The sequence below is a fragment of the Temnothorax nylanderi genome, unplaced genomic scaffold, assembly GCF_030848795.1.
Source record: "Temnothorax nylanderi isolate EJ_2023f unplaced genomic scaffold, tnyl_v1.0 TNYL_tig0348_pilon, whole genome shotgun sequence".
Lineage (NCBI taxonomy): Eukaryota > Metazoa > Arthropoda > Insecta > Hymenoptera > Formicidae > Temnothorax > Temnothorax nylanderi.
In genome coordinates, this window is record NW_027249410.1 from 89,770 (window position 1) to 116,027 (window position 26,258).

General features: G+C 36.1%; 2 protein-coding genes across 3 annotated transcripts; both read left to right on the forward strand.

The window, feature by feature from the left end:
• Positions 1 to 1,794: 1,794 nt before the first annotated feature.
• On the forward strand, positions 1,795 to 17,377 carry LOC139781614 (uncharacterized). 2 transcript variants are annotated; one of them, XM_071720457.1, is made up of 7 exons: positions 1,795 to 2,135; positions 3,810 to 7,981; positions 10,241 to 10,342; positions 11,096 to 11,232; positions 15,019 to 15,513; positions 15,612 to 15,866; positions 15,950 to 17,377. In XM_071720457.1, the coding sequence occupies exons 1-7, from the start codon at positions 2,053 to 2,055 to the stop codon at positions 16,154 to 16,156; spliced, it is 5,451 nt and encodes a 1,816-aa protein (XP_071576558.1). In that variant the 5' UTR covers positions 1,795 to 2,052; the 3' UTR covers positions 16,157 to 17,377. The 2 variants fall into 2 exon arrangements, with proteins under 2 accessions (XP_071576558.1, XP_071576559.1); XM_071720458.1 differs by lacking the exon at positions 10,241 to 10,342 and having other exon boundaries at positions 1,796 to 2,135.
• A 1,886-nt stretch (positions 17,378 to 19,263) lies between these two features.
• Grip (Glutamate receptor interacting protein) lies at positions 19,264 to 25,324 on the forward strand. The gene is made up of 6 exons (XM_071720427.1): positions 19,264 to 19,373; positions 19,890 to 20,699; positions 22,304 to 22,821; positions 22,922 to 23,241; positions 24,386 to 24,610; positions 24,700 to 25,324. The coding sequence occupies exons 2-6, from the start codon at positions 20,165 to 20,167 to the stop codon at positions 25,022 to 25,024; spliced, it is 1,923 nt and encodes a 640-aa protein (XP_071576528.1). The 5' UTR covers positions 19,264 to 19,373; positions 19,890 to 20,164; the 3' UTR covers positions 25,025 to 25,324.
• The last annotated feature ends 934 nt before the right edge of the window (positions 25,325 to 26,258 follow it).

The window sequence follows — 26,258 nt, forward strand, 5'->3', positions numbered from 1 at the left end:
CTTGAACCGCAAGCAAGAACTATTTTATTAATTGTTCTACCGAATATAATATATCAATCAGATACTATATTGAAGTTGTAAATAACATAATATGATCTAATTGAAGTAAGAAGCGAAATATATATCCATAAATTATCGTTTCAGTTATAATTTCCTTACTTATTGACATCGTGATATTTATTAGAATTATATTGTAATAGTATATTAATTAGAAACAAACAGAAGATGAGCGACGATTCTCCTTCTCAGATTCTTTTTTACTACACAAATTGTATTACTAAAAAAAGTAATTAACATATATCGGAAAAATCTTTATTACGCGATAGTGCCTGTCACATGTGCATATAGATACGATAGATTTTTCAGAAAAATAGTGCTTGTCATTATTTTTCTGAAAAAATATTTTCTGAAAAAATTATTTAAATAATATGTTAGAAACGTGATGTGTGCATGTTGATGAAAGTTAAGAAACAAAGAAAATTATTTGTGAATTGTTTAATATATTTTATTTATTTTATAATAAATATTCATATTCATATATCTATATATACATATTATATAATTCATCTACATAATCAATTACATATATGATAAAAAAGTAAATAAGAATAATATGCAATAAAAATAGTTGCATTTTTTAAAAATGCAGTTATGTATTTTCTTTCTACATCAATCGAGATTTAGCTCATCACTGTGTGCTAATAGAAAGTAAGATCATCGAAAAAAGAGAAAAAGAGGAACGGAGAAATAGAAAAAGAAAGCGAGAAAGAGAAGAGGGAGGTGGACGGGGAGAGAGGAAGGGAGAGGGGGGGGAGAGAGAGAGAGAGAGAGAGAGGAGAGAGAGAGAGAGAGAGAGAGAGAGAGAGAGAGAGAGAGAGAGAGAGAGAGAGAGAGAGAGAGAATTATGTAGAAAGAAAATATTATAATTCCATTTATAAAAACATCGATAATTTTCAATATTAATAAAAATTGTATGCTATAAATGATTTGTTACATATACTATCGTTCAAAAGTTTGGAAGCACTATTTTTTTAATGTAAAGAATTTTACCCAGTGAACATGCTATACCTACTATACTGTTCTGTTATGAAGAAAGAACAAGTTTTCATTATTTAAGTTTAAGAAAAATATAATAATTGTTATTTTCATATTTATTATATTTTATTCGAACCATAGAAACTTGTTCTTTCTTCATAACAGAACAAAATTCTTTAAATAAAAGACTTCCTTGGAAAATGATTAGAAACAAATAATACTGTCTTGAATAGTTAAAACAGATAATAAAGTTTCTCATATGACATTTTTCTTTGGAAGTAGCACCACTGTTTTGTTTTTCTTAAAAAAGTAGTGCTTTCAAACTTTTGAACGGTAGTGTATGTATCATATTTTTTCTTTAAAATGGTAAGTTTAGTCAAAACTTTTTTCCGTTATATTAATTATGAGGATTTCAATACTTTTCTCTTGAATAAATGTAATTCCTGTACTTGACGTAATTGATTACATATACAAATAAATAAAACGTAATTAAAACTCGTTCCTAACAATTCACAATCAATTTCTTCGTTTCTTTCGTTCGTGCGCACGTCATCTTCCCTTAATGAAAATCCCTAATGATCTCGTTAGCATGAATGAGTATTATTAAACGCAACGACGCTGAAGAGGATGCGGATAGCTTATTGTTCCGCATTCCTCTCGCCGTTGCAACTACCAGCCATAATAGCCGGCCGTGTGCGAGCGGGTTATTAGAGTCGGGTAGTATTAGGTGCTTGGAAGCCTCATATACTAGAATTCTATTATTACACCGGGTCGCCGGCTTAAACTCAGTTGGTCTTGGCTCTCTGAACCGTGAGAACGGCTTCGCTTTTCGCACACCTGAGAGCCGGAGCTGCCGCGTTTATCCGCCGTTTAACTGCTGCTAAGAGCACAACGCAGTTCGGTTCAGTCGTCCCCTCGACCAACGCGCGCCGATCGTTCCTCGCGAGCTCAATCGTTCGTTATTGTCGTCGAACTATTGTTATTTGGTGTAAACAGAGAATAAAGGTGTAAAAGAAAATGCCGTACTATAACGATGTCCCATACTATTACGGTGCGGGAGCATACGCTAATCACAGCTCGCTAATGACGGGCACGGCACGGTAAGAATAGAGCAATTTTAATCCAATGCGAACCAAAAACATCATCGTTTAATTGTATCCGATATTTAGTTTAGCCAGGAAGTTGAAGTTTCTTTCGTATCTTATTCCTATTAGGATACAATTTGTTCTTTTTTTTTGGACGGACATTTAACGGTGGAAATCTTTCTCAAGGTCGCCAAGGTGTACATGTTGCGTCTAAAACTCTAAAATATTTTGAGAAAATCAGTTAAATAGACAATAATTGACAATAATTGTCTGTAGATTAAAAATTCAAATCGTGACCAATAAAAAAACCTGAGAGTCGATATTGATTATTATCGGTATTGACTTTGATTTAAATTTTTACAGTTTTCAAAAAAGTTGTTAAAAATATATCATACATTGTTGTAAAATACATAACGCGAGCGGACAGCGCGTTATAATTGGTGAAAATTTCTTGTCTTTTATTCTTGGCGAGACAAACGCGTTCGCGACTTGTACGATTTGCTAGATCATTTATCATTGCGTGATAGCAATAACGATGAATTTGGGAATTAATTATAAACTAATCTGATTGTGACATCATAGGAAATAACGAATGTTAAATTCATAATCGACAAGTTTAGTGATAAACCTATATAAATCGCGCATATATCCGTTTGTTGTAAAATACTGGAAATATCTATATTTTAAATATTTCCGAATTGGATTCCATTCAATTGTTATCAGGTGTCAGAGATATATTTTAAAAATGTGTCTATATAAAACAATATTTGTGTGCTCCATTTTTTAAAACAATTTTACATGAGAGTAGATGAGAGAAGAAAATATAACTGCATTTCCATCAAAATATATCGTTTTTATTCGTATTTCAGTATCTTGAAAATAATACATCTTTGCAGCAACATTTTTCTTTTTTGTGCGAGTACTATCTTAAAAAAATGGGATATATATATTTATTTTTAATTTTTTTGTCTGCCATACGTGATAAGAATAAAGACAATAAAATATATACAGATAAAATATCTTTTTTCAATTTCATACAATTGAAAGAATTTTCCAGGCGTGATTATAAAATAGTATCCATTTACGCGTCGATCGATCAAATGTCTTCATCAAACTGGCCACGTTTACTTTCCACATGTGTGTCTAACAAGTGTTCGTGAAATGTTTCCGTTCTGCAACGTAACAAGGAGCAAAAATAAGCATTTGGCAATGAAGTGAGGCAATGTAATATGTAATAGCCGATCGAAGGGCTTGTCAATTAATACGAACATATCGCAATGCATATCCCATGATGTTACCAGATGAGACGTGTTTAGGATTTTGTTATATTCTATGTTCTATATGCTACATTGCTTACGTAAGATTTGTTTTGTGCTCTTAAAATACAGGTAAAGTAAAATTGTCTTGTAAAATTGTGCAACAAACTCACGTATTTTTTATGCTGATAACTGTTAAAAAAAAATGCACAAGGACAAAGGCAATCTAGGCCAGTCATATTAGACTAATTTAGCTCGAGCTTCTAACGATCGGTTTCATATACATGGCTTAATCTAAACGCCTGTACTATTTGTGTAAGAAACACGTTGAACGATCCACGAGAAAAATATCCGCCAAAATGGAAGTCAAATTACGTATGCAAATGTAGATTACGGCTACCAATTTCAAATGAGATTATGATGTTTCGCACAGAACGACGCCTTTTCACACTTCGCTGTCGCGTTTCTCACCGCATCTGTCAACGATTTCGGAATCCCCGCTCAGCCATCTGCATCGTTTCTCGCCGATCTCGGTGAGATCGGCGAGACGAGTGATCGACACAGCGGACATCGATGTCTCGTCGCCGAGAATACTTTCGCACAATGGGAACCCTCCTAGAAATCGGCTACGCCGCGATCGGCCGACTATCAAGATCAGATCGCAGGCCCTGAAAGACAATCCGGCATTACGCGAGCACTACGAGAGACATGAGAAGTCGATGGGCGAACTTCTAATGGAAAAATTCCTCATTAAGGACAAGAAGTCTGACGGCGGCGACGGGAGCCAACAGGGAATACGTCTGTATCATCAGATCAATTTAGATCGTTTGGAAGATCCTCAAGAGCGAGAAGCTGTGCAGAAGCGAATCACCCGCAGATTCACGCGGCGCAGGTCTTCCGCCGATTTGCAGCTCGATCCTGAGCAAATACAACGGGAGGCTGCGTACGCGCAAGTGCAGGCGAAGGTCCTGGATAGTCTCGTGGCTGAGGAGCAGGCGCAGATTGAAAACGAGGCGCGTCAAGGTACTTTAGTATTCAGAAAGGGCACGACAGCGAGAGGGCCGATCATCGAGCGCTCCTATTACGCGAACAACGTCGATTCCGACACGATGACTCAGGAGGAAGAGGAAGCGGCCGCGGCAAGGATGAGGAAAGCCATGAAGAAAATGAAAAAGAAAAAACGATCGTCTGCCGACAAACTGTCGCCGACTGATAAAATAGATAACAGGCAATCGAGCACCTCTAGCGAAATTTCCACTGATTCGCAGATTATAGAGGATGATGAGTCAAGACCTCAGATGTACAAGATCGAGGCCTGTAATAGCGCAGGGGATTTCTCGACAATTTTGGTGAATACGAGTTCTGAGAATGAGAAGCGCAAATCGACGGTCGAGCAGTTCAAGGAAAAGGTCTCCGTTCCCAGGAGATTCGAAACTGGGAATAGGACGGACGTTTCCTCGAACGATACGGACGAAGCGGAAACACAAGTCGTGTTAGCGGTGCGAAAACCTTACGTAAAGGATCCGTCCAGAAATAGCGTGTATTTGACAATGAGAAAGCCTACGGACAAACTTAACGAAAAACTGGACGAAGTCAATAAACTCAATGTGAAAGTCGATGAAGATCAATTGACGAATGGCGGCCTTGTTGACGTCAAAAATAATATTCTTGGAAGCAATGCGTTAAAATGTTTAACAGATAAAGATTCGACGGAGCCGAATTGCAAGATTCAAACGGCAAGTGATATTAATAAGGACATTAAAACGTTAAAGAAAATAGTGTATAAATCTAAGAAGGCGGAATCCTTGGTAAGGAAAGACATTCATTCCATATCGAATGATGACTCGTGGGATAAACGAGATCCCGTCTCAGCAACAAAGAATGATATGCAAGAAATCGTTATTGGAGACTCAGCGAAGAAAGCCGAGATAGCAGCAAATCCCATACAATCGAACATTTCAGCTTTTGTTTCGACGAACGCATTGAAAAATGACTCACAAATGGAATATCCTCGAGGAATATCTGAAGATATTTTCATCTCGGATACAAAGAATGACGAAAGTCAAAAGGCTCACAATGCGTTCGATGCTACAGAGAAGGCATCTGATCGCCTAGAAGCCGATTCGACTATCAAAACGCCGGAGATTTTCGCCATCGAAAATTCTGTTATTTCCGTTGGAAAGGATAAGCTCGTAGCGGAAGAGAACAGGCCAAAGATCTCGGCGTTGTCGCACGAGGACGAGGACACGATGAAGCGAAGCGTTGTCGAGACCGAAGCTAGCGACAATGTTGGTAAAAACGGAGCCAGCGGTGCGACACTCACGACAAATAGCGCGACCTGTCGTCTGCCAAAACTGTCTAAAATTAATACGGATAGAAATAATGCCGTAGAAGCGCCAAAGCTTTCGTTACGAGAGACCGCAGAGTATCTGGCGGACTCATCGAAAAGTGATCAGGCCGTCGTTGGGGATACCGCGTTGTCGGAAAAGAAGGTGAACAAAACATCGAACTTGGCGCAAGTTTCCTCTTTCAATGCCTCGAAGAGAACCAGTGGCGTAGACGCGGATAAACCAACTTTTAGAGCCGACGCGATTCGACACGATGACGCAGTCAAGTTGGAAGCGAAAGAAACGACCTTGCCCAAGGAAACAAACGACAAAGTGCGTAGCAATGAATATGAGGAGGCGAAATTAGCGACGGATGTTAAGCCAGCAAAAAATGTCGATCTGACAAAAACATTGAGAGACAACGCGAAAAAGACTGACGGAAATCTCTTAAAAACAATTGATTCATCGAAGACCGAAGCGAAGGTAATCGTCACCGAAGAAACAGCATCAAAAGAAGCAGAACTATTAAAGACTGATACGATTAAAAAAATTAATCGTATTGATGTAGGAAAGGATTTCTCGAGAGATTTACCCAGTCCTAAGAGCAAGGTGCCGAAGCTTAACAGCGCAGATTCTAAGTTTTGCTTCAAAGCGGAGACCCTCTTAAAAAAAGATGCGAACGAAAGCAGTGTTGTGAACTCAACAAAGATTGGAAAGGATTTAGGCGCATTTAAAACAATGAAAATCGAAGATGGCAAATCATTTTTTCGCAACGACGCCAATGACAAAACGACAGTTTTGAAGAAAAGCATTTCTGTTGACTCTTCGAAATTGATGAATGATCGCTCGTTGAATAAAATCCCCAAGGTTTTCCAACAGTCTGTATCCATTGATGAAAAAGCCACGGACAAGGACATATCCGTTAAGAAGACGTCAGAGCCGATAAAATCTCTGAGTAAAGTAACAGAAAAGAAGCCAATGAAGCTCGACGTAAGTTGCGACCTTCATGACAAAAACCAAGTATTATCGAGGAGTGCCTCTACCGAGTCCATTGATTTTTGGAGCGAGATCAAAGCACCGGGTAGTCCTGAAGTGGCGAGATCGAAGCAACCGAATGGATTTACTTTTCGCGAGGCAACAATTTCTTCTCCAATTTCCAAAGTCGAGGAAAAAATGAACTCGATAAATTCGAAAGCTAATGGAAAGGAAAATGAGATCGACATTAAAATGAGCATCGTGGAGCTCGAAAATTTGACAGTCGGATCCAGTAACGTAGTTGTCGAAGAGGAGAAAGAAAGAAAACTTTCGGAATCTTTAAAAATGAAAGAAGCGGAAATCGCGAAACCTGCGAAAGCGAAAGCGGAAGTCGAGAAAAAAGTGCCGAAAGTACCGCCAAAAAAGAAGAGAAATCTCTCGATAGCAAATGACACTAAGGACACAAACTCGACCGTAAAGAAAGCTTCGTTGAAGCGGAATGATTCCGATACAGCAATTTCCGTGACTACTCCAATCGAAGTTGCCATACCGGTAATAAAGATAGTTGAAGCACCTAAGTTGTCCGAAGAGTCCGACAGTCGGAAGGTCGATGAGGAACTCGAGGATCCCAGCACTCCAACAAACGAGCTGTCGCCCGATCCCTCTTTAATTAGAAAGATCTCGAGATGGAGTAATCAGGACGATTTGACAAACACTGACGATGTGGAAACTCCGGTCGCGTCAGAGGAGACCAGCGTGGCCGCCAGTCCTAGTATCAGTCCGCAAACCTCCAAGACGAAGCGTGCGATTAAAAAGAAGAAAGCACCGACCAAAAAAACACCATCGGAAAAGAGTGAGCGGGGACCGAAGGAGACTCGTGGCAATGAATTACCAACGACGGCGAGTCAACAGAATACGCTTACTGCCAAACTCGTCCCCGAGAAGCAGCATCTAGCAAAACCTTCGCCGAAAACGTCTCCCAAGTCCAGTCCGAAGAATACACCCTTGCAACGCCCGCTCGACCTTATAAGGATGTTCTACACGACGCCATCCGCATTGCTCACGGCTACGCCGCGAGATCTCTCCAAAGTCAGAAGGGCAAAGATCAAGAGAAGACGGCATCATTCGCGCACACCGTCCATTAGTAGCGACAGCACTGGAAGTACGACGAGCACCGCCACGACGGGGAGTACGGACGAGAATGGCTCGACCCGCGTCGAACCGAACGACGATTCCGAACACAAGAGAATTAATTCGACGAGGAGCAACGATTCTGGATTCGACGGTTCACCGAGAATCTCGAGTACTTACTTTTTGCGATTGCTTGCGCGTCAAAGTTTTGTCGTCGAACACATCCAGCTTCCAAATATTTTTTTTTTTTTTTTAAGAGTCTAATACTTTGACGATGTGACATGAGGATGCTTTTTGAAATATAGTTCGAAACACCGGAAATGATAAAAACTGAATCAAAACTAAACGTTGGTTAATCATTTCCGAGTTACCGAAAAGAGATAGAGTGGGACGTAAACATTTGGAAGTGGGGTGCAGATCAAAATTTGCTTAATTAATTAATATTCTCATTAATTCAATGTACATTATGCATAGTTAACAACTTAACAAAAGTTAAGTCAGGTTAAAGAACTCCGCCGTTTCTCACGGAAAAATAATCTCGGTCAAATTGCTCCGTTTTGGACCACGAGGTTTATTATAATTTTTATGACTCTGAACAAATATCTCCATTGTCCACAACCACAGAAAATCAAAGGATAAAAAATGTGGAGCTCTGAAGTCTATAGCAAATTCGATTGCATGCACTCAGTGCGCACTGGTGCACATTAAAGTTGTCACAAATAAACGTAAAGTTTATGTTTAATATAAACGGATTAAATCACGAAAATCTTCAATACTCTTTATTGTGCTATTTGGTAAAATATATATTAGGCATTTTATCAGTCGAGATATTTGCATTTTACTTTAAAGATTAGAAGTTAAATCAGTGTATAACGGCTTTAATATGCACCAGTGTGCACTGAGTGCATCCAATCGAATTCTATAGAATCTGACAATGAGTGTCTGCCATATTCTTTTCAGATAACCTGATGCCTTTTTTATTTGTAATGGGTATACATGCGCGCGTATTTGTGAATATTGAGTTCTGTGCGCGCTCGCGTGCGTATGAAGTGTATGAACATTTGTTCAAAATCATAAAAACTACAACATATCTTAGAATGGATTTGATTTTGATTTCAATTTGACCGGCGGGTCACTTTTTCATAAGAAACATGTGGGATTTTTTAATATTGAATTTATAATATAATTCGGACATTAAAACGCTCTAGGATTTTTTGCATTCTTCTTTAGTGTGAAACCACAATTGAAAGCAATTGTTAAGTTGCATCGCCAAAGTTGCTGCGTAAAAGAATAATTTATTATGCCATTTTTATCTATTTACCGTTAAAAATATTTTTTCATCTGCTTTAGCAAAATATTAAAAGAATATCTGGAAAATGCTAATACTAATTCATACTAATGTGATGATAATATTAATTTAGTTTACGTTATGTTTGAATGCTTCAAGTATTTGTTAACAATCCTCGCATTTCCTGGCAATAATTTTGTATGTAGGCGTATGTGTTACGGAATTAGACAGAACCTAGCTGAGTTGTATATAGTTATTAGTCTCGTCGCAGAGATATTTGCACAAGTGTCCCCGCATGGATAGCATTTTAATTCCTGTTAGTAATATTAACATTTGCCCGCATTTCAACGACTACATGTGCGGAATTACTTTCACGTATGTATGTTGATTTTTAAATTGACGAATGATACGCAATGGACATAAAAACTACATCTTGTAAAAGAGGAATTTTGTCGAAGATGCTTGTCGAAAATATTCGTACCAAAACTTATGCACTATAGGTGTGTATTGTAAACCCAGAGGATTGAGTTGAGGTCTTTTCGTTCAACACGCCGGAACATTTTCAAGCTCGTGAAAACTCGTTCTTTACGTCATCCCTTCGCGGCGAGTCTTGTTTTAACAGTATCACGTGTTGACGTTCGGGAAATGGTGGAAGCGATAGGTGCGCGATAGTCAGCGCGACGCCCGCGCACACTATTAGTGCTATTAAAATGACGTAAGGTCGTTGCCGTAATGTCAATGACATTTATATCTAACTCTGTTCATGTAGGAGGGCGTTACAATATATGGGGTATTTTTAAGATGTTTGGTCAAACTTTGTCAGCGTATTTTATAGATATCTTGTACCGACAAGAGTAACAGTTAATTTGTGTTAGATTTCATGTAAAACTTGATTTTTTCATTAAACACTTTTGTAAGTATCGCCGCCATTCTGCTTCCACCACTGATGGTATCATATAAGAGTTACAATGATATAATATTATATTAGACTATTATATTCTAATAGCACGTAGTATAGTAAAAATCAAATCTTTCGTTTACGCCGGTTCAAGATCAAATAATAAAAATATTGCGTTTAATATTTAGCGAATTATAAGCATAAATATCTTTTGATTAGTTTTCGATAAAACTAAATTCCTGTAGATTGTGACATGGCTTGCCACAAGAAATGCGAAAAACTGACAGGGAACCTATGTGGATTGAATCAGAAGCTAGTCGCCGAAGCATTGCAAGCTCTGAAGAGAAGTGAGTAACGATCTGAATACCTCTCGCGCTGTTAATTATTCAACTGCAACATTTTCGCGATAAACATAGCTCTGTTAAAGTGATACATAATATTTTTCGGATATTCGTTCGTTCTTCGCCTGATTTCATGAAACGGATACGAATTAGGCAGGTAATGCCCGCCAGTTGTCAAAGTTATTCTTAAAAAAAGTCCCTTGCCAAATTGTTGTATGATTAGTTGTTACATGGTAATGGTAAAGAAACGAATTAGTAAATGATCAAATATAATCACAAGAAATTTTCTTGACGCTCGCAAGAAAAATACTTGGATATTTTATATAGAGTGTGTGAAAATAATAATAGATCTAACACTACTCGCGGGTAGGTACAGAGAGCAGTTTCATTAAATTTATTCAGAAAATCACAAAATAGTAAAGGACGTTTCTATTTGGTTTGACTCTAGCTTCTCACGAGCGGTGTTATACCTATTATCAGATACCCTGTATATATGCAAATTATATAACACATACATACACAACAGGCGCGCGCAGATCGTTCATGATATATTCATCCATATTCTCACATTCGTTGAAACTGAATCGAGAAACTGAAATCAAATTATTCCTGTCTGTCCAGCAAGTTGCATGAAACGAAGAAAAAAAATATATGCTTATATTTTAACAAACATATTCTAACGACACGTGTTTAATATTTACTTCTGTGTATATCAGTTACTTGTAAGGATAGTTGATTCACTGATTATTATTTACTTAGCACCTTCACAATCATCGGATAATCAGAGTCGGAATTCGGATTCCTCGGATCATTTTCCGAGTGGTCGGATAACGCCGCCGGCGACGAATCTGCCCAGATTCAAGAAATACACCGTGACGGATTTTAATTTTCTCAAAGTAAGTACAAGTCGAAAATCCTGTCGATACTTCCCTTAAAAAGAAAGATGAGAAACACGTCTATAATTCCATATTACTGTAGATAAAATCTACACGTGCCATTCAAATGCGAATGTTTGACTTTATTAATTATACATATACTTTTTGTGCATTGGTGTGACTTTTGGTTTGTCGCGATCCTTCGCGATGCGCGTCATGCGCATCTATTCAGCCAGTTCCAAAAATTAACCGACTATTCCTAGACTACATTATGTACTTTGTGTGCATATAATCGTGTGCGCCTACCTCGTACCTATTCGCATATACCTCACAAAGGAGATGCCACGATTGAAGCAATTTCGCATTCCAGTAATAATTGCCATTACGCTTCGAATATTTAGATCGACTTTCTATAAAACTAGCAAATAAATGAGAATGACAAAAAAATTTGTTGTAGCTTATAGAGCTTCACCCGACGGATTAAAGTAACATCTTTTGCAAATTTTAATTTAACGATCGTTAAGAATTTCTTTCTAGCATGTAAGAAAAAGACGAGAAAAGAGGATAGGGTAAAGAAAAAGGAAGCAAAACTGAGGAGGAAAGGAAAGAACTAGGGAGAAAAAGAGAGGGAGAAGAAGACAAGAGGAGAAAAAGGGAAGGAAGGTGGGAGGGAGAGAGGGGAAAGGAAAAAGAAGATGTGAGAAGGTGTACAGATATGGAAGGACAGGGATAAGAGAAGGAGAGAGATGAAGGGAGGAAGGTAGAGGGGCAAGGGAAGAAAGAGGGAGAGGTGGGGAGAGAACGGGTGAGGGAGGGAAGAAGGAAGGAGGGGGAGAGAGGAAAGGAGAGGGGAGAGGGAGAGAGAGAGAGAGAGAGAGAGAGAGAGAGAGAGAGAGAGAGAGAGAGAGAGAGAGAGAGAGAGAGAGAGAGAGAGAGAGAGAGAGAGAGAGAGGGGGGGGGGGCTTCACTCGGCAATTCTTTGCATGCAATATATTATACATTAATAAAAATAGTGTTTATTCTGCTTCTACATGTTGAACTTGGCATATCTTCAGAGAAACATTCCCACAATATATTCTTGTGAAAATTTTATGCATCTCGTACGTACAAAAACCTTTGTCGACAAGAGCAACAATTATTTTTATTAATTTCTGAAAAATTCTGAAAATTCTGAATTATACGAAAGATAAATTCGCGTAAACTTTTGGTTAATATATTAATGATTATCTCTAAACACTCATTTAGCATTCACGAACATTCGGAGTAATTGATATCAATTCCGTAAGTATTTATCTGATCCTTATTAGCGAACATAGATCCGAAAAATTCGCCGAGTGCAACTTGGCTTGAAGTTGGACTAGAATTAATCTGAATCACGTGTATTTACATCACGTGAACCGGTTGACTCACGCGTTGCTTTCCACGAGGAAATCTTCCAGCGGATGAGAGGACCAATGTCCAATTTCCATGTTTACTATCGATGAAAGAGCGTAATGGCCAAGGAACATATTTCGCCTTGCTTTCACGGAGAAACGGCCGTGCATTATCAAGGATTTATTTGCGCGCGAGGATACTTGAAGCAGAATTTGTACGGAATAGCTATGTAAATATAGATTACCAGAATTAGCACATGCGCAACGCATTATTTTTAACGTCCAGATGCGCGTGACGAGACTTACCGCTCGGTTTATAAACTTGGAGCATTCATCTAAATTCAATTACATGTTATTTTAAATCTAATCGAGCACGCGTAATAGTGACAATGTAGTTTTAAGGTTTCTATTTCATTGCAACTATATTGAATTATGACGTCACAAGTTAAAAGAAATTATGTAAAACCAACGTTTTGCATCACATAAAGAATGAATTAATTTCTTTCCACGCTGCAATGCATATTTCACAATATAAATTGATAAAATGTATTAAAGATTCTTCTTGCATTTTATAGGTAGATTAATGAACAGTAAATTAAATCTTGATTAATTATCAATAAAGCTTTTTTTTGTTGGAAATATGTATATGATACATGCTCTCTCATTGAATTGTGTGTATTTATAATTAATACAATGAAAATATTTTTTTATCAACATGTTTTATCAATCTATATCGAACAAAAATGGTAATAATGACGTAAAATGTAAACAATGATGACATATGAAAAGAATTAACTTATTTTGAGATATTATTTTTATATTATAAGGTAACTTATTTTGATATTATAAGCAAAAATCGATTAAATAAATTATATGAGAAAAAAAAGATGATTCGAACATGTTGAGAGAAAAGAAAGATAAATAATTTTGCTTTATGATATTATAATAATAATTATATATATATATTGATACAGATTATAATCAGTGTTTGCCAGTATCTAAATAAAATTATTTAGATAATCATCCAGAGATAAAAAAAATATGGGATTATCTTTATCTTATCTATATAAAAACAATACAAAGTGTATTCACCTTTATCTTAGATGAAAAATTATGTCATCTTATCTAAAAATTATCTAAGATGGTAGGATTTTCATTCTTCCTGCTATTTCTTTACCGCCGTTTAAATTAAATTGGATTCCAGAACGTTATATGTATAAAGTTGTATATAAAGACCTATTTTTGAAAGAAGTAGATTATTTATACTGCAAAAAAGTCATTCGAAAACAGATTAACTTCTAGTAGCGGAGAAGAACATTTCTTCCTCAATAATGGAAAAAAGAGAACAATAATCAAACAATTATTAGTGGTAACATCAAAGCACTTTCGTATTTGGAATTTAAGTCGAACACTGTTGGAAAATTTGTGTTAAAAAATATAACATAAATCGCATGTCCCAAACGGTCCACTCAAATTTTTGTATTAATTAATTTAACATAATATGGATGTGTTAAACACCGATACTATGTTAAAATATTTCAATAGAAAAGAAATGTAATTCTGATCGTAATTTTGAGGTTAATTAACATAACTTTTATGTTGAAGTTAAGATTGTAAGATAAAATCAACACTCTTTTTCTGTAAATTTTTATTCCCACTTCTGTTATAGAGTAAAACACTCTTTTTCTGTAAATTTTAACACATTTAATAAATACGTTCAAATTGTGTTACTTTAACATATTCTTTAAATTATTTTAATAATTTTACATTTTAAATTTGTTAAGTTCAATTAACATAGCAGGCATGTATGTTAAATCTACACATGTATGTGTTGATTATTTTACACAAAAATTTTAACAAGGACCTTTTTTAACAAACCTACAAAAATTTTCCAACAGTGAAGGAATCCAATCTCTTTTGAATTTTCCAAATGTAAAAAATATTTTTCTTAAATATAATACATCCCTGCCATCGTCGGTGCCAGAGTAGAACGTCTTCAGCACAGTAAATAAGAGTGTACCCCTTTGAAACCGTTTATCAGACAAAACATACAAAAAACTTTAATTTTGGGAAATAAAAATTTGAAAAATTCCTTTTATAATTTTTTCTGAATAGTCTCATAAACACAAAATTATCTAAAAAATTTTCTACATAAATCGCAATAATTATTTCATCTTTTATCTAGATTAATTAAAAGCAAAATCATCTTTATCTCATCTAAGATGAATTTACGGATTTTCATCTTATCTTCATCTTACAATTGATGATACAATTTGATGATTTTAAAATCATCTAAGGCAAATACTGATTATATTAAATAATTTTGCTTTATAATTACGCAACCACCAAGCAAGAGATATTACAGAGAGTTACATTTCCGTTAAACGTTTATAAACTGGAATACTATATTTTGAATTCTTATTCCGTTTCGCAGGTCTTGGGTAAAGGCAGCTTCGGTAAGGTGTTGCTGGCAGAGTTACGCGGCACGGAATCCGTGTACGCGGTGAAATGTTTGAAGAAAGACGTCGTGCTCGAGGACGACGATGTCGAGTGCACGTTGATCGAGAGAAAGGTCCTCACGCTGGCGACGAGGCATCCCTATCTCTGTCATCTGTTTTGCACTTTCCAAACCGACTCGCATCTCTTCTTTGTTATGGAATACCTGAACGGGGGTGATCTAATGTTTCACATACAGAAGTCCGGCCGATTCCCCGAGGCGCACGCGCGTTTTTACGCCGCCGAGATTTGGTCCGGATTGAACTTTTTGCACAAGAAGGGTATCGTTTACCGAGACCTCAAACTTGACAACGTGCTACTCGACTTTGACGGCCACATTAGAATCGCGGACTTCGGCATGTGCAAACTTCAGATCTTCCTGGATAGAACAGCTGATACGTTCTGTGGCACGCCAGATTACATGGCGCCAGAGGTATCATTCTCTTCAAATTTATTTCTCTATTTTTCCTCTGTTTACATTTATTATTAATTATTCAATGGACAAAATTATTTAATAACTCCCGTTTGCAGATAATAAAAGGACTCAAGTACAATCAAGCTGTGGATTGGTGGTCGTATGGCGTTCTACTCTACGAGATGGTGACTGGTCAATCGCCGTTTTCTGGATGCGATGAGGATGAACTGTTTTGGAGCATTTGCAACGAACGGCCATTCATACCTCGGTATCTGAGTCAAGAGGCTACCGATATACTCATCTGTTTGTTGGAGAAGGATTCTGGAAAGCGGCTACCTGCTCACGAAATCGCTGTACATGCTTTCTTTCAGGTACAATTTGTTACGATTTTTTTAGATGGCAGAGAAATGTATCGTGTGCGATTTAGCAGTCAAATAGCATTCCGATTCCGCAGCATTTGCCCTGGGATCGATTGGAGAAGAGACAATTGGAACCACCGTTTAAGCCCGCGCTCGACCACACTTTGGACACGAAATACTTCGACACGGCATTCACGACCGAACGTCCGAGGCTCACGCCAGTGCCCGAGCAGATCTTGACTTCGATGGATCAAGGTGTTTTCCGCGGATTCTCTTACACAAATCCGAACGCGACAGATTGATATGTGACAATTAAATAAAGAATACGTTAGCGTTTAACAGAACAATATTCGTCGTTTCTAACTTTTTTGTGCCATACAATAATGAAGAAGAGAATGTATCACGTTCTTGTTGGCTTGCATAAAATTAATTTTTGCTTTATATTTTTGGAACGAGCGACGATATTATACAATGTCAACATAATACGTATAAATCGCATCGAATACACTGATGTGAGCTACGAGGGGAAGAAATTGCATGAGATATGTAATGTCTCTTCTCTCAATGTAATGAGATATAATCCCAGATAGCACAGTGACGTCAAATGACGTATTAATTCCGTCATAATGCCGTCTTAATGACGTTAGAGACGGCATTATGACGGAATTAATACGTCATTTGACATCACTGTGCTATCTGGGATATAACGTTCTAGGAATGTATATGTATATATAATATAATATTATGTTATAATATATATATATTTATATGTTTATTTATCGATAAAAGTCGAAAGACAAAGCAATTACTTATAAATTATAGTTTTTATTTGTACATAATATGTGTGTACGCTAATATGATTAATTTTATTAAATACAAGAAAACTAAATATTTATTTATTACTCTATAAAATATATTTCTTGTGCATGTGATACAAGCAATTATATATGTATATACGTATCCGTAAAATATATTAAACAGTTCATAAGTAATTGTTTTATTTTTGAACTTTTATCGGAATATGTAAATACGATTGGAAACTCAAGTAATAATATACACATATCGCACAATGGCTAGAATTTAATGTAAAATTATATTTCTATCATTAATGTTCCTCAAACTATAGTTATCTGCACGTGGACTATAAACGATAAGTGAGAATACATGGATTTTTATATCATAGACATAGAACGATAGATCGATGGATAATGAGAGCATGCAATTGACAATAATTTATTTAGTTTAACGAATCACTCTTGTAGTCGATCGAATTGCTCGTGGGCATTGATTAATTAAGTGTATGTTCTAGTTTTTTACAAGTTGACGATTCGATAAAATATATTAAAAATATATTTAATGGCAATCAAAAATACTAGAAATTTAATTAGAAATGTGTACTTATTCATTAAGTAACTTTAAGCAACCTATTTCGATAGAGAAATATATGCGAAATAAAATTTTAATTTCTGGAGTAAAACTTGTATGTATTCAAAAATAAATACAGGATAATTCCGTGAACGATACGTTGAGACATTTGTATTTACAATTTTGCATTTGTTACCATACACAATACCTAACCATGCGCAATATATTATGTTCGATTTAATACAACTATTATTAATTACTATAGCTTTTAAGCCCGCGCTACGCACGGAAGTACATCATACAGTTCGGTACCAACATTTTTCTAATTTTTCGGGGATGGCAACGATTAAATTTTTCATTAATGGACCGATTTTTACAAAAAAAAACTTTATAAAAAAAAATTTAAACCCATCGTTGCCCATGCATCCCCGAAAAATTAGAAAAATTTTGGCACCGGTTTAAAGAAAATCGGTCCATTAATGAATGAGTAGTTCGCGGTCAGACAGACAGACATTAGATGCTTATTATAATAGATTGTTATTATTAATTAAATCTGATTAATTTATGGATGATTTTTGCATCCTTGATGTTGTAGAATAAGTAATGCATAATTGGTTCATATTCCGAAGCTTGCTTTTGCACCTCCTATTCTTTTTACTTTCCAATTTCCGTCATTAAATCTTTTCTTCATTATAATTATATTGTACTTTTTTCACATTCTCTCTCTCTCTCTCTCTTTTATTTTCTTCTTTCTTGCTTCCTCTCTCTTGAACCCTTCCTTCTTTCGCGTGCGCGCACGCGCGCGGTTTGTTTTTCCTTATTATTTCCTAGATCTCGTTAGGTTACACTTGGCTCACCGTACACGCTAACTTTAGATCGTCGAGGAATTGGCAAACTGCATGACTCGTTAGAACATCCATAGCAGAGAAAGTGATGGACTGTCATAAAATCCCTGCGGGACCACTGTGGCTTTTCATATAAACATTGCGTCAGAAAAAAGAAATATAAAAATAACAATATTAACTTATTGTTAGTTTTTAATGGACATTTAAAATAGAGACTATGATTTAATGCTACAAGATTATATATCTAGATTAACGATAAAAATTTAAGACATCTAATCAATAAAATAAATAAATTAAAATTGTATATATTAAAATAATTTAAATTAAGATTTTTTAACCTTTTCTCTTCGAGACAATTAATATATTGGTAAAAATAAAAAAATATAACAATTAAACAGTATGCTGTTAATGTAAAAATAAATAATATAAAATGAATTGTTTAAAAGAGATTTGCACAAAGAATAAGTTTTTATATTATACAAAGAAGAGAATGTGTATAGGAAAATTATATATACATACCTATATTTCCTAGCAATAAAATTGATATTTGATAAATAAATCTTAAATCGTTTAGAACGAAAAAGGGAAATATTACGAAGAAATCTAAAGCTCAGATCAAATGTCAAAATCGTTAATTTGAACATTCAAGATTTAAAAATAGAAAGAAATATCAATTATTCGATGTAAAGCCTAAAGGATGTAAAGCCTTAAGGATATAAAGTCCAAACCGAATTTAAATTAGCGTTTAATTACGATCCGATCTGTTCGTTTCTCGATTCATTCTATAAGACACAAAAACATAAAAAAATTATACTGAGAGAGAGGGAGAGAGAGGAAGAAAGGAGAGAAATGGAGATAGAAAGAGAGGTAAAGAGAAAGAGGTGGGAAGGGAAGGGAGAAGAGGAAAGAGAGACTCTCTCGAATGTATTTAATCTGTTATAGCAATCGTGTTAAACTAGACGTGTTCGAAATCTATAAGAACAAGTGAGCTGTAAAGTGTTTAATGAGAAGCTTGGTCTCTCATTCGACGTCATTACGGCGACCGCGGGGGCATCCGATCTCCACAGGGCCGCACGATTTCTGCGCGTAAAGCGTAAAACGTGGATGTTGATCATATAAATAGAACGCGCTCGTCTGCGCAGAGATGCGGCCCTATATAGGAGGAGTTATTTTTGAGAGCCGTATCGCGACTCATTACAGTTCTGCGTTCAGTTCTACGGGGTTTCGGCCGCGGCGAACAGTGGCGACGGTTTCACGCGCTGCATCGTATATTAGAACAAAGAAACCAAGGCCGTGATCAGTTTGATACGTGAGCAAAAAAATTATTTTTGATTATGCCATTGAGATTCAATTTCTTACATTCGTGCCGCTCTTATTATCTTGCTAGAAGTTTGTTTTTCCTAATTGAGCCGGTGCCTCGGAGATTCGACGCACCACGCGCGCGCGCATGTTACGCTTCCTTATCTTTCAATATCTAATAAATTTTCCAAAGCCGACAGATTTATGAGAATAAGAAAACACATGTATACTCATTGCATACATACACACATATTTATATGAGCATGTATGTTTTGTTTCTATAAATATGTCAGCTTTGATGAATTTATTATTGAATGTAGGGGATAAGAAAACACGTATTGTATATTAAATATTATTTTTACTACTTTTATCTACAATTAGCTTCAATCTAATTGTAGAGAGAACAGCGTTAGTATTCGTTTAATAATACACACACACACACACACACACACACACACACACACACATATATATATATATAGTGTAACATATAAAATAATATTCGTATTCTGTTAATGTAATTCAGTAAGGATGCAGGATGGCGCTATGAGAAAAGAAGAGTTCTCGCGAAATTTGCATTTACTGTGATTCGTGATTTATCACTCGTCGTAAACTGGACTGGCCTACATGTGTAAAATTGTAAACAAAGAAAAGGGGGAGTGGATTGCAAGTGGAATTATTAGTGATAGACTGTCTTCTTTTTGGGTGAAAATAATGATAATCGCTTTGTTGAATTAATATATTTGAACAATATATAATATATCAAATCACATCGGAATTTCGAAATAGAGATTGACGAGGATGTTCAGTTCGTTGAGGCTGGCAACGATGCGCTCGCACAAGAGCCGAGCTAGGCCCGGAAGCGTCGCCACATCCGCGAGTTCAGACTCAACGAGAACGGAGGAGACGCTCACGCAGACCCAGTACCATCCTCACAGCTTTTTGCTGCCGGATGACCAAGAGACGAATATTATCGGCGCGTTATCGCCGCTTTCCGGCGTCTCGTCGAAGGTCGCGCAGGTACGAGTGGAGCGCGAGGACGGTAGCCTCGGTGTAACCCTCCGTGGAGGGATGTCGAGGGCTTTGGTGGTGACGGGGGTGAAAGCGGACGGTCCGGCCGCCAAAGAGGGTAGAGTCAGGCCCGGTGACCGGTTGCTGGCGGTGGACGACACCGAGTTGCGGGGACTCACCTTGGCGGAGGCGCAACGCGCGCTTAGAAGGAGCTCAGACACTCCGATCGCGTCTCTTACCATCGAGTATGACGTCGCGAACATGGAGGAGGCACGGGCGGCTACTTCGGGTCCGTTGCTCGTTCAATTGGAACGTGGCCTCTCAGGTATATTTTTTTCTTCTATTTTAAAGAGATGTAATTTCCTAAAAGAGCTTTCATTTACTTATTACTTAAAAGGCTATAAATAATAAATATTAACTTAATAAAATGTTATTCATAAGTATTACGATGGTACACAACGTTTAATTTAACTGTACAGAATTCTACCAGGGCATTCGTTTTTTTAAATTTTGTTATGTTAATGCGATTGAAAATATATTTCAGATTTTTTGTATACTTTTATTAATGTTAAATAAAAAGTGTGCAAATTAGAAATTTGCACATTGCTTTCTCATCATTACAGATTGCTACCATAATTGCTCCTATTTTATTTCGCTCACAAAGCTCCTCTTATGAGGAAGCTTGTATTTTATTTGATGCATAATTATTAGTATTTATTAGTTTGGCTTCCTCATAGAGAAAGTTTTATGAGCGAAATAAAATAAGAGCAATGGTAGCGATCTGTAATAATAAGGAAGCAATGTGCAAGTTTCTAATGTGCGCACTTTTTTTAATTTTAAATTTAACTTTTTTATATATGAATTGATAGAGGGTCAGCTTTAGTACCCCACAAGTGGGGTTTTTACAATCGACGCAATGTCAAATCGATGTGGATTTTGGGAGTTCAGGCTACATGGTCCACATATGGACTTCGCATATGGACCTTTAATCGCGTATAAAGCTGGATAATCATGTTCGCCAATTTTTTTGTTTGGCGGTGGAAGACTGCAAATTTCAAGATTTTGGATATCTCGAAATATGTCCTATTGTAAGTTGGGACAACCGGTCCTAAGACAATTTTTTGATATCAATTAAACATTTTTAATATCATCTCTATTTATCCCGCATCTATACTGCTAAAGTCAAAATTTTGAAATCACATATAAAGTCACATATAAAATTTGAAAATATTCTAGTAAAACACAACTTAATAGTCCGATTCATGCCATACTCAATATTTTTGCTTGCTCATTTGAAAGTAAATAGGCATTATAGTTAGTTAAGATAGCATTGTGTTTAATCTTTAATGTGAAGAAAATGGATTCCTTTTTTCCAAAACTGTGCTGTGGATTATAGTTCAGGTTCAGAAAATGAATAGAAGGGTTTTTCGTCAGAAAAAAATAAATAAACTTGCAGTTAGATTACCTAAATTAATTTAAAAAGTGATGAAATGTAAGGATGTTATAGTTTTTACGATCAAATTACTTTTTTGAGAAAAAAGTGTTTAATACTCTTTAGTATCTAATATTTTTTCCATCTTGTAAAAATATTTTTTGTAAAACTTTGAAACATTTTAGACTATTTTTTATTTTGTTATAAAACAATGAATAAAATAATAAAGATATAGATATTAAATTATAATTCATAAGTTTAATTTCGCTTCATATATCTATAGTGAACATTTTCAATTAATGGTCTTAAATCTTTGACCGACAGTGTACACATGCAAAGTTTCATTCAAACAAAAATTTCCAGGTTATTCTCTTGTAAGTCAAACGATGATAGCTTGTGAATACTTTTAGCATAAGAGTGAGTCAAAGAAAGAGGAATTTAGCCTTAGAGCATGGCAGGCATTAGATTAAATTGAAATATAAATTGGAATTTTTCAGGAGAGCTTGGTTTAACTGTAAGAGAGACATCAAATGGAGTCTACATCGACAGCCTTCGTCCGGCGAGTACTGCGGATCGGTGTGGTGCATTGCAGGCAGGGGATCGACTGTTAGCTGTGGACGACACGCCTGTTCAGGATGCAATAACCGCCGCCAAACTGCTTAGAAATAATTCTGAAAGTTGTCGCATTGCTAGACTGCAGATATTACCGCGACCACCTAGTGCGAGAACGGTCAAAAGGAAGGCGCAGCCACAGGCCCAGCAAAACTCAAATCAGACTTTGCAGATGAAAGAGAGCTTGACGCTCGTTCTACGGCCGGATCATCGGGGTTTCGGTCTTGCCCTTAAATTGGCCGAAGATCACGTGAACTATATAGTGAGTCTGCTGGAAGCTGGTGGTCCGGCGGAACGGAGCGGTATCCTTTTGCCTGGCGACAAGGCCATCGCGATCAACCGGAGAATGTTACGCGATTTACAACCGTCAGAAGTAATCAATATATTAGAGACATCGCAGATGGTAAATGGCTCTCTTTGCTTCGAGTTTTCGTAGCTGCTGAAAATAAGTACAGTAAAATATGTTCTTATTAATTATTTTCGTATGTTTATAACACAATCAGATCGAGTTGGTGATAGAATACAAAGTGGGTGGATCTGTAGTGCCGAGTTCCGGAATCTTCACGGTGAGAGTGGCTAGGCCATTAGGCGGCCAGCCTGATCTGGGTCTCACGGTAAACGAAGATCTAGTAATCACAGAGGTCCGTCGAGGATCGCTCGCTTATCGAACTGGCAGTTTAGCGCCTGGAGACAGGTTGCTTGCAATAGATGGGCAGAAACTGGATCCCGGAGACTTGAGGCAAGCCGCTCAATTGTTGCACCGGCCCGGCGGATCAGTAGTTGCTTTAACTATTAGAAAGCCGGATCCTAATACGGAAATAAGGTATTCAATGCCATTCGAAACATTTTCTATCAAAGTTAGTTCTTTGAACATTTTTTTATTTTAAGTAAAATGTGTCGCGATGTATAAATTTCATTCAAGGACTTATTTTGTATCAGTTATATAGGATATTTTCGTGAAATACGTCAAGAAAACTGAAAAGCGCTGTAGTTTCGAACCCTTTGACATACAAACGAAATCAAAGAGGTATCAAACGGGTACAGACGATTCTCTGTCAAATATTATTGACCGTTTTGCGAATTTATCTCGAAAAATGGCAGAATTACTCTCTTGACGGATTTCTGAAAATTGAAACGAGATGTAGTTTCGAACTCTTTTTGAGATACAAAAGATTCTCTTTCAAATGCTGTTGATAGTTTTGTGATATTTCGAGAAATGGCTGAATTATTTTCTTGACGGTTTTCTTAAAACTGAAAATAGTAGTAATAGTTTCGAGGTATAAATGAAATTGTGTGAAAGAAGTACACACGAGTACAAATGATTTTTCGAATGGTATTAACGACGTAGTTAAAATATATCTTCTAATCAGGCGTTTGATATTTTTTGAGGTACAAACGAGAAACAAAGAGTGATATAAAGAAGTATAAACAAAGCTACTAATAAACTAGATTAAAAATTTGAATTTTTTATAAAGTTGGGTCAGATTCACTCTAGGATCTATGTGATTAATGAGTGCGAATTACAAAACACTTTTTATAATAGATTCAATATTTAATCGCTAAAAATCTTGCTAACTTAATTCATAATAGTTGATGAACAGTTCATAATAGAATTATTCTTTTAATAGTTGAAAATTTTAACATAATACATTTAATTTTAAGTAAAATACATTTTTTCCGGTAATAGCTGTAGAATGACAAATTATATTAAAATAATCTTTTTTTACTTAACTTTAACTTCAAATTTTTCGAAAATCTAAAGTGTTTCTAAATGCAACATACCTACTTAAAAAAATCTTAAATATGTCCATCAGTCTTTAATGAAAAAAAAAATCTATTTCAATCTGTTATCAAATATTTGTAATAGAAAACAAAGAGCAAATATAAAATTTTGGAATTCAAAGAGTTAAAGGGTAACTGCTCCAAAAAATCTCGGTGTAAAAAGGTCTGAAAGAAGATTTTTGCAGAGATTATTGCACAGAGCCCAGCGTAAGAAGCGATACGGTCCAGGCGCAATTTCCGAATGGTGCGTTACGTTCAGGCAGAGAGAGTCTTCCTAGCGTGGACAGCGCAGTGGATTCTTGGGGTGAGCTGGGAGACAGTAGTGGTACCATGCCGGAAATATTGAGACTTTGGGATACCGCCTCTACGGACAGTGGACAATTAGATTTATCAATACCATCTTATCTGGGGTATCAAAATTAATTAGCTAATAATCAAGATTTTTTTCAACAGCAATTATTCATTCGCGTAACGTTTTCTCTTCTATTATAAAATTCAGGGCACAAGAACGCAACAGTGGTTCTAACAGGTCTCAACAACAAATAGTACATGTGTCACTTCATAAAGACCCAGTCTATGAAGATTTTGGCTTCTCGGTATCGGATGGCCTTTATGAACGTGGCGTTTACATAAATCGTTTGCGACCTGGGGGACCATGCGATGGCATTTTGCGGCCGTACGACAGGATTCTCCGAGTAAATGAAACTAGCACGGAAGACTGCGATTGTTGTTTGGCGGTTCCGCTTATTGCAGCAGCGGGGCCGCGTTTAGATCTAACGGTAGCGAGACCATTATCTCCGCAAAACATCGTGAAAACTTTGTAGATTGCTATAACAATCACCACCTGCGATTAAACTATTAGTATCATTGCAATCCAATTCAATTTCAGTTAATAGCCTAGATATTTCAGAATTCATTCTTTAACTGTAATAGTTCTTATAGCGGATATATTTTTTTAGAGATCAATGAGAATAAACGTGGATGCTATTGATACTGATAGCTGCATTCTTAGAATGCGATTGTAATTTTATGTATGAGCGCTGGCTCGAATATTAAATGTTTTCAATATATTTTTGTACACATGTGTATTTTATTTATAAAAATAAATGTATAGATTGATTTTCTCTCTGCTAGAACAATTTCTCCTACGTACAATTCCATTCGCATCCACGCACACGTACATAACCCACGAATATGGGTCTGCACTCTGCATATCATCGACATTTAAAAACGTATCTAAATTTCTTTTTATTTCAAAACGGGCTAATAATTTAGAAAGTATAAATAAAATCGAAACAGCGTTGAGCGTAGTCTGTACATCTGGATTGTGTGAGTGTATAAACTTGTTGTATCTGAACGATTTAGAAGATGTAATCATTTTTAGAAGACGCGCAATGTAATATATACAATATAAGTCTATATTATACGTCAATAAATAATACCTCTTGAACGAGAGACACTTTTCAATATAAAATATGGAGTACATGCTAAAAGTGATTTTGAGGAATGTAGTCAGATTCATAGTTAAGGCTAATTGGACCAGCAATTAGCTAAAAACAATAATTTTGATTTGTGCAACACGCCTTATACAGTACAGCAGGTTTAGCTTCAGAGTTGAGAAACTAAACAGAGCTTATTACGACGCGCGATCATGGTATGAAAATATAGAATATAATTATCTAGAAAACGATAGTTTTCACACTAAACTCGAAAAATGTAGATCACATCTTTCTGTAGCATTTATATAAAGCAAAAAGAAATATATGTATGTATTTATATGTTCGCATATATGCGCGCGCTCATATAATAAAGAAAAAAAAAATATATATATATAGATTACCAAATATATAGAAAATAGAGCATTTTTGAAAAAAGAACCGTTTTGTATGTCAGTTTTAAGAGAAAATTATAATGCACACAACAAAATTTTTACATGTATTTTTTATGAGAAGAAATAATGATATTTTTAAAGAATAAAACCACAATATTATTTTTACAATTAAATTTTCTCTTAGTTAGTCACATAAGAGTTCAATTCATTTATGTGAATACTTTACA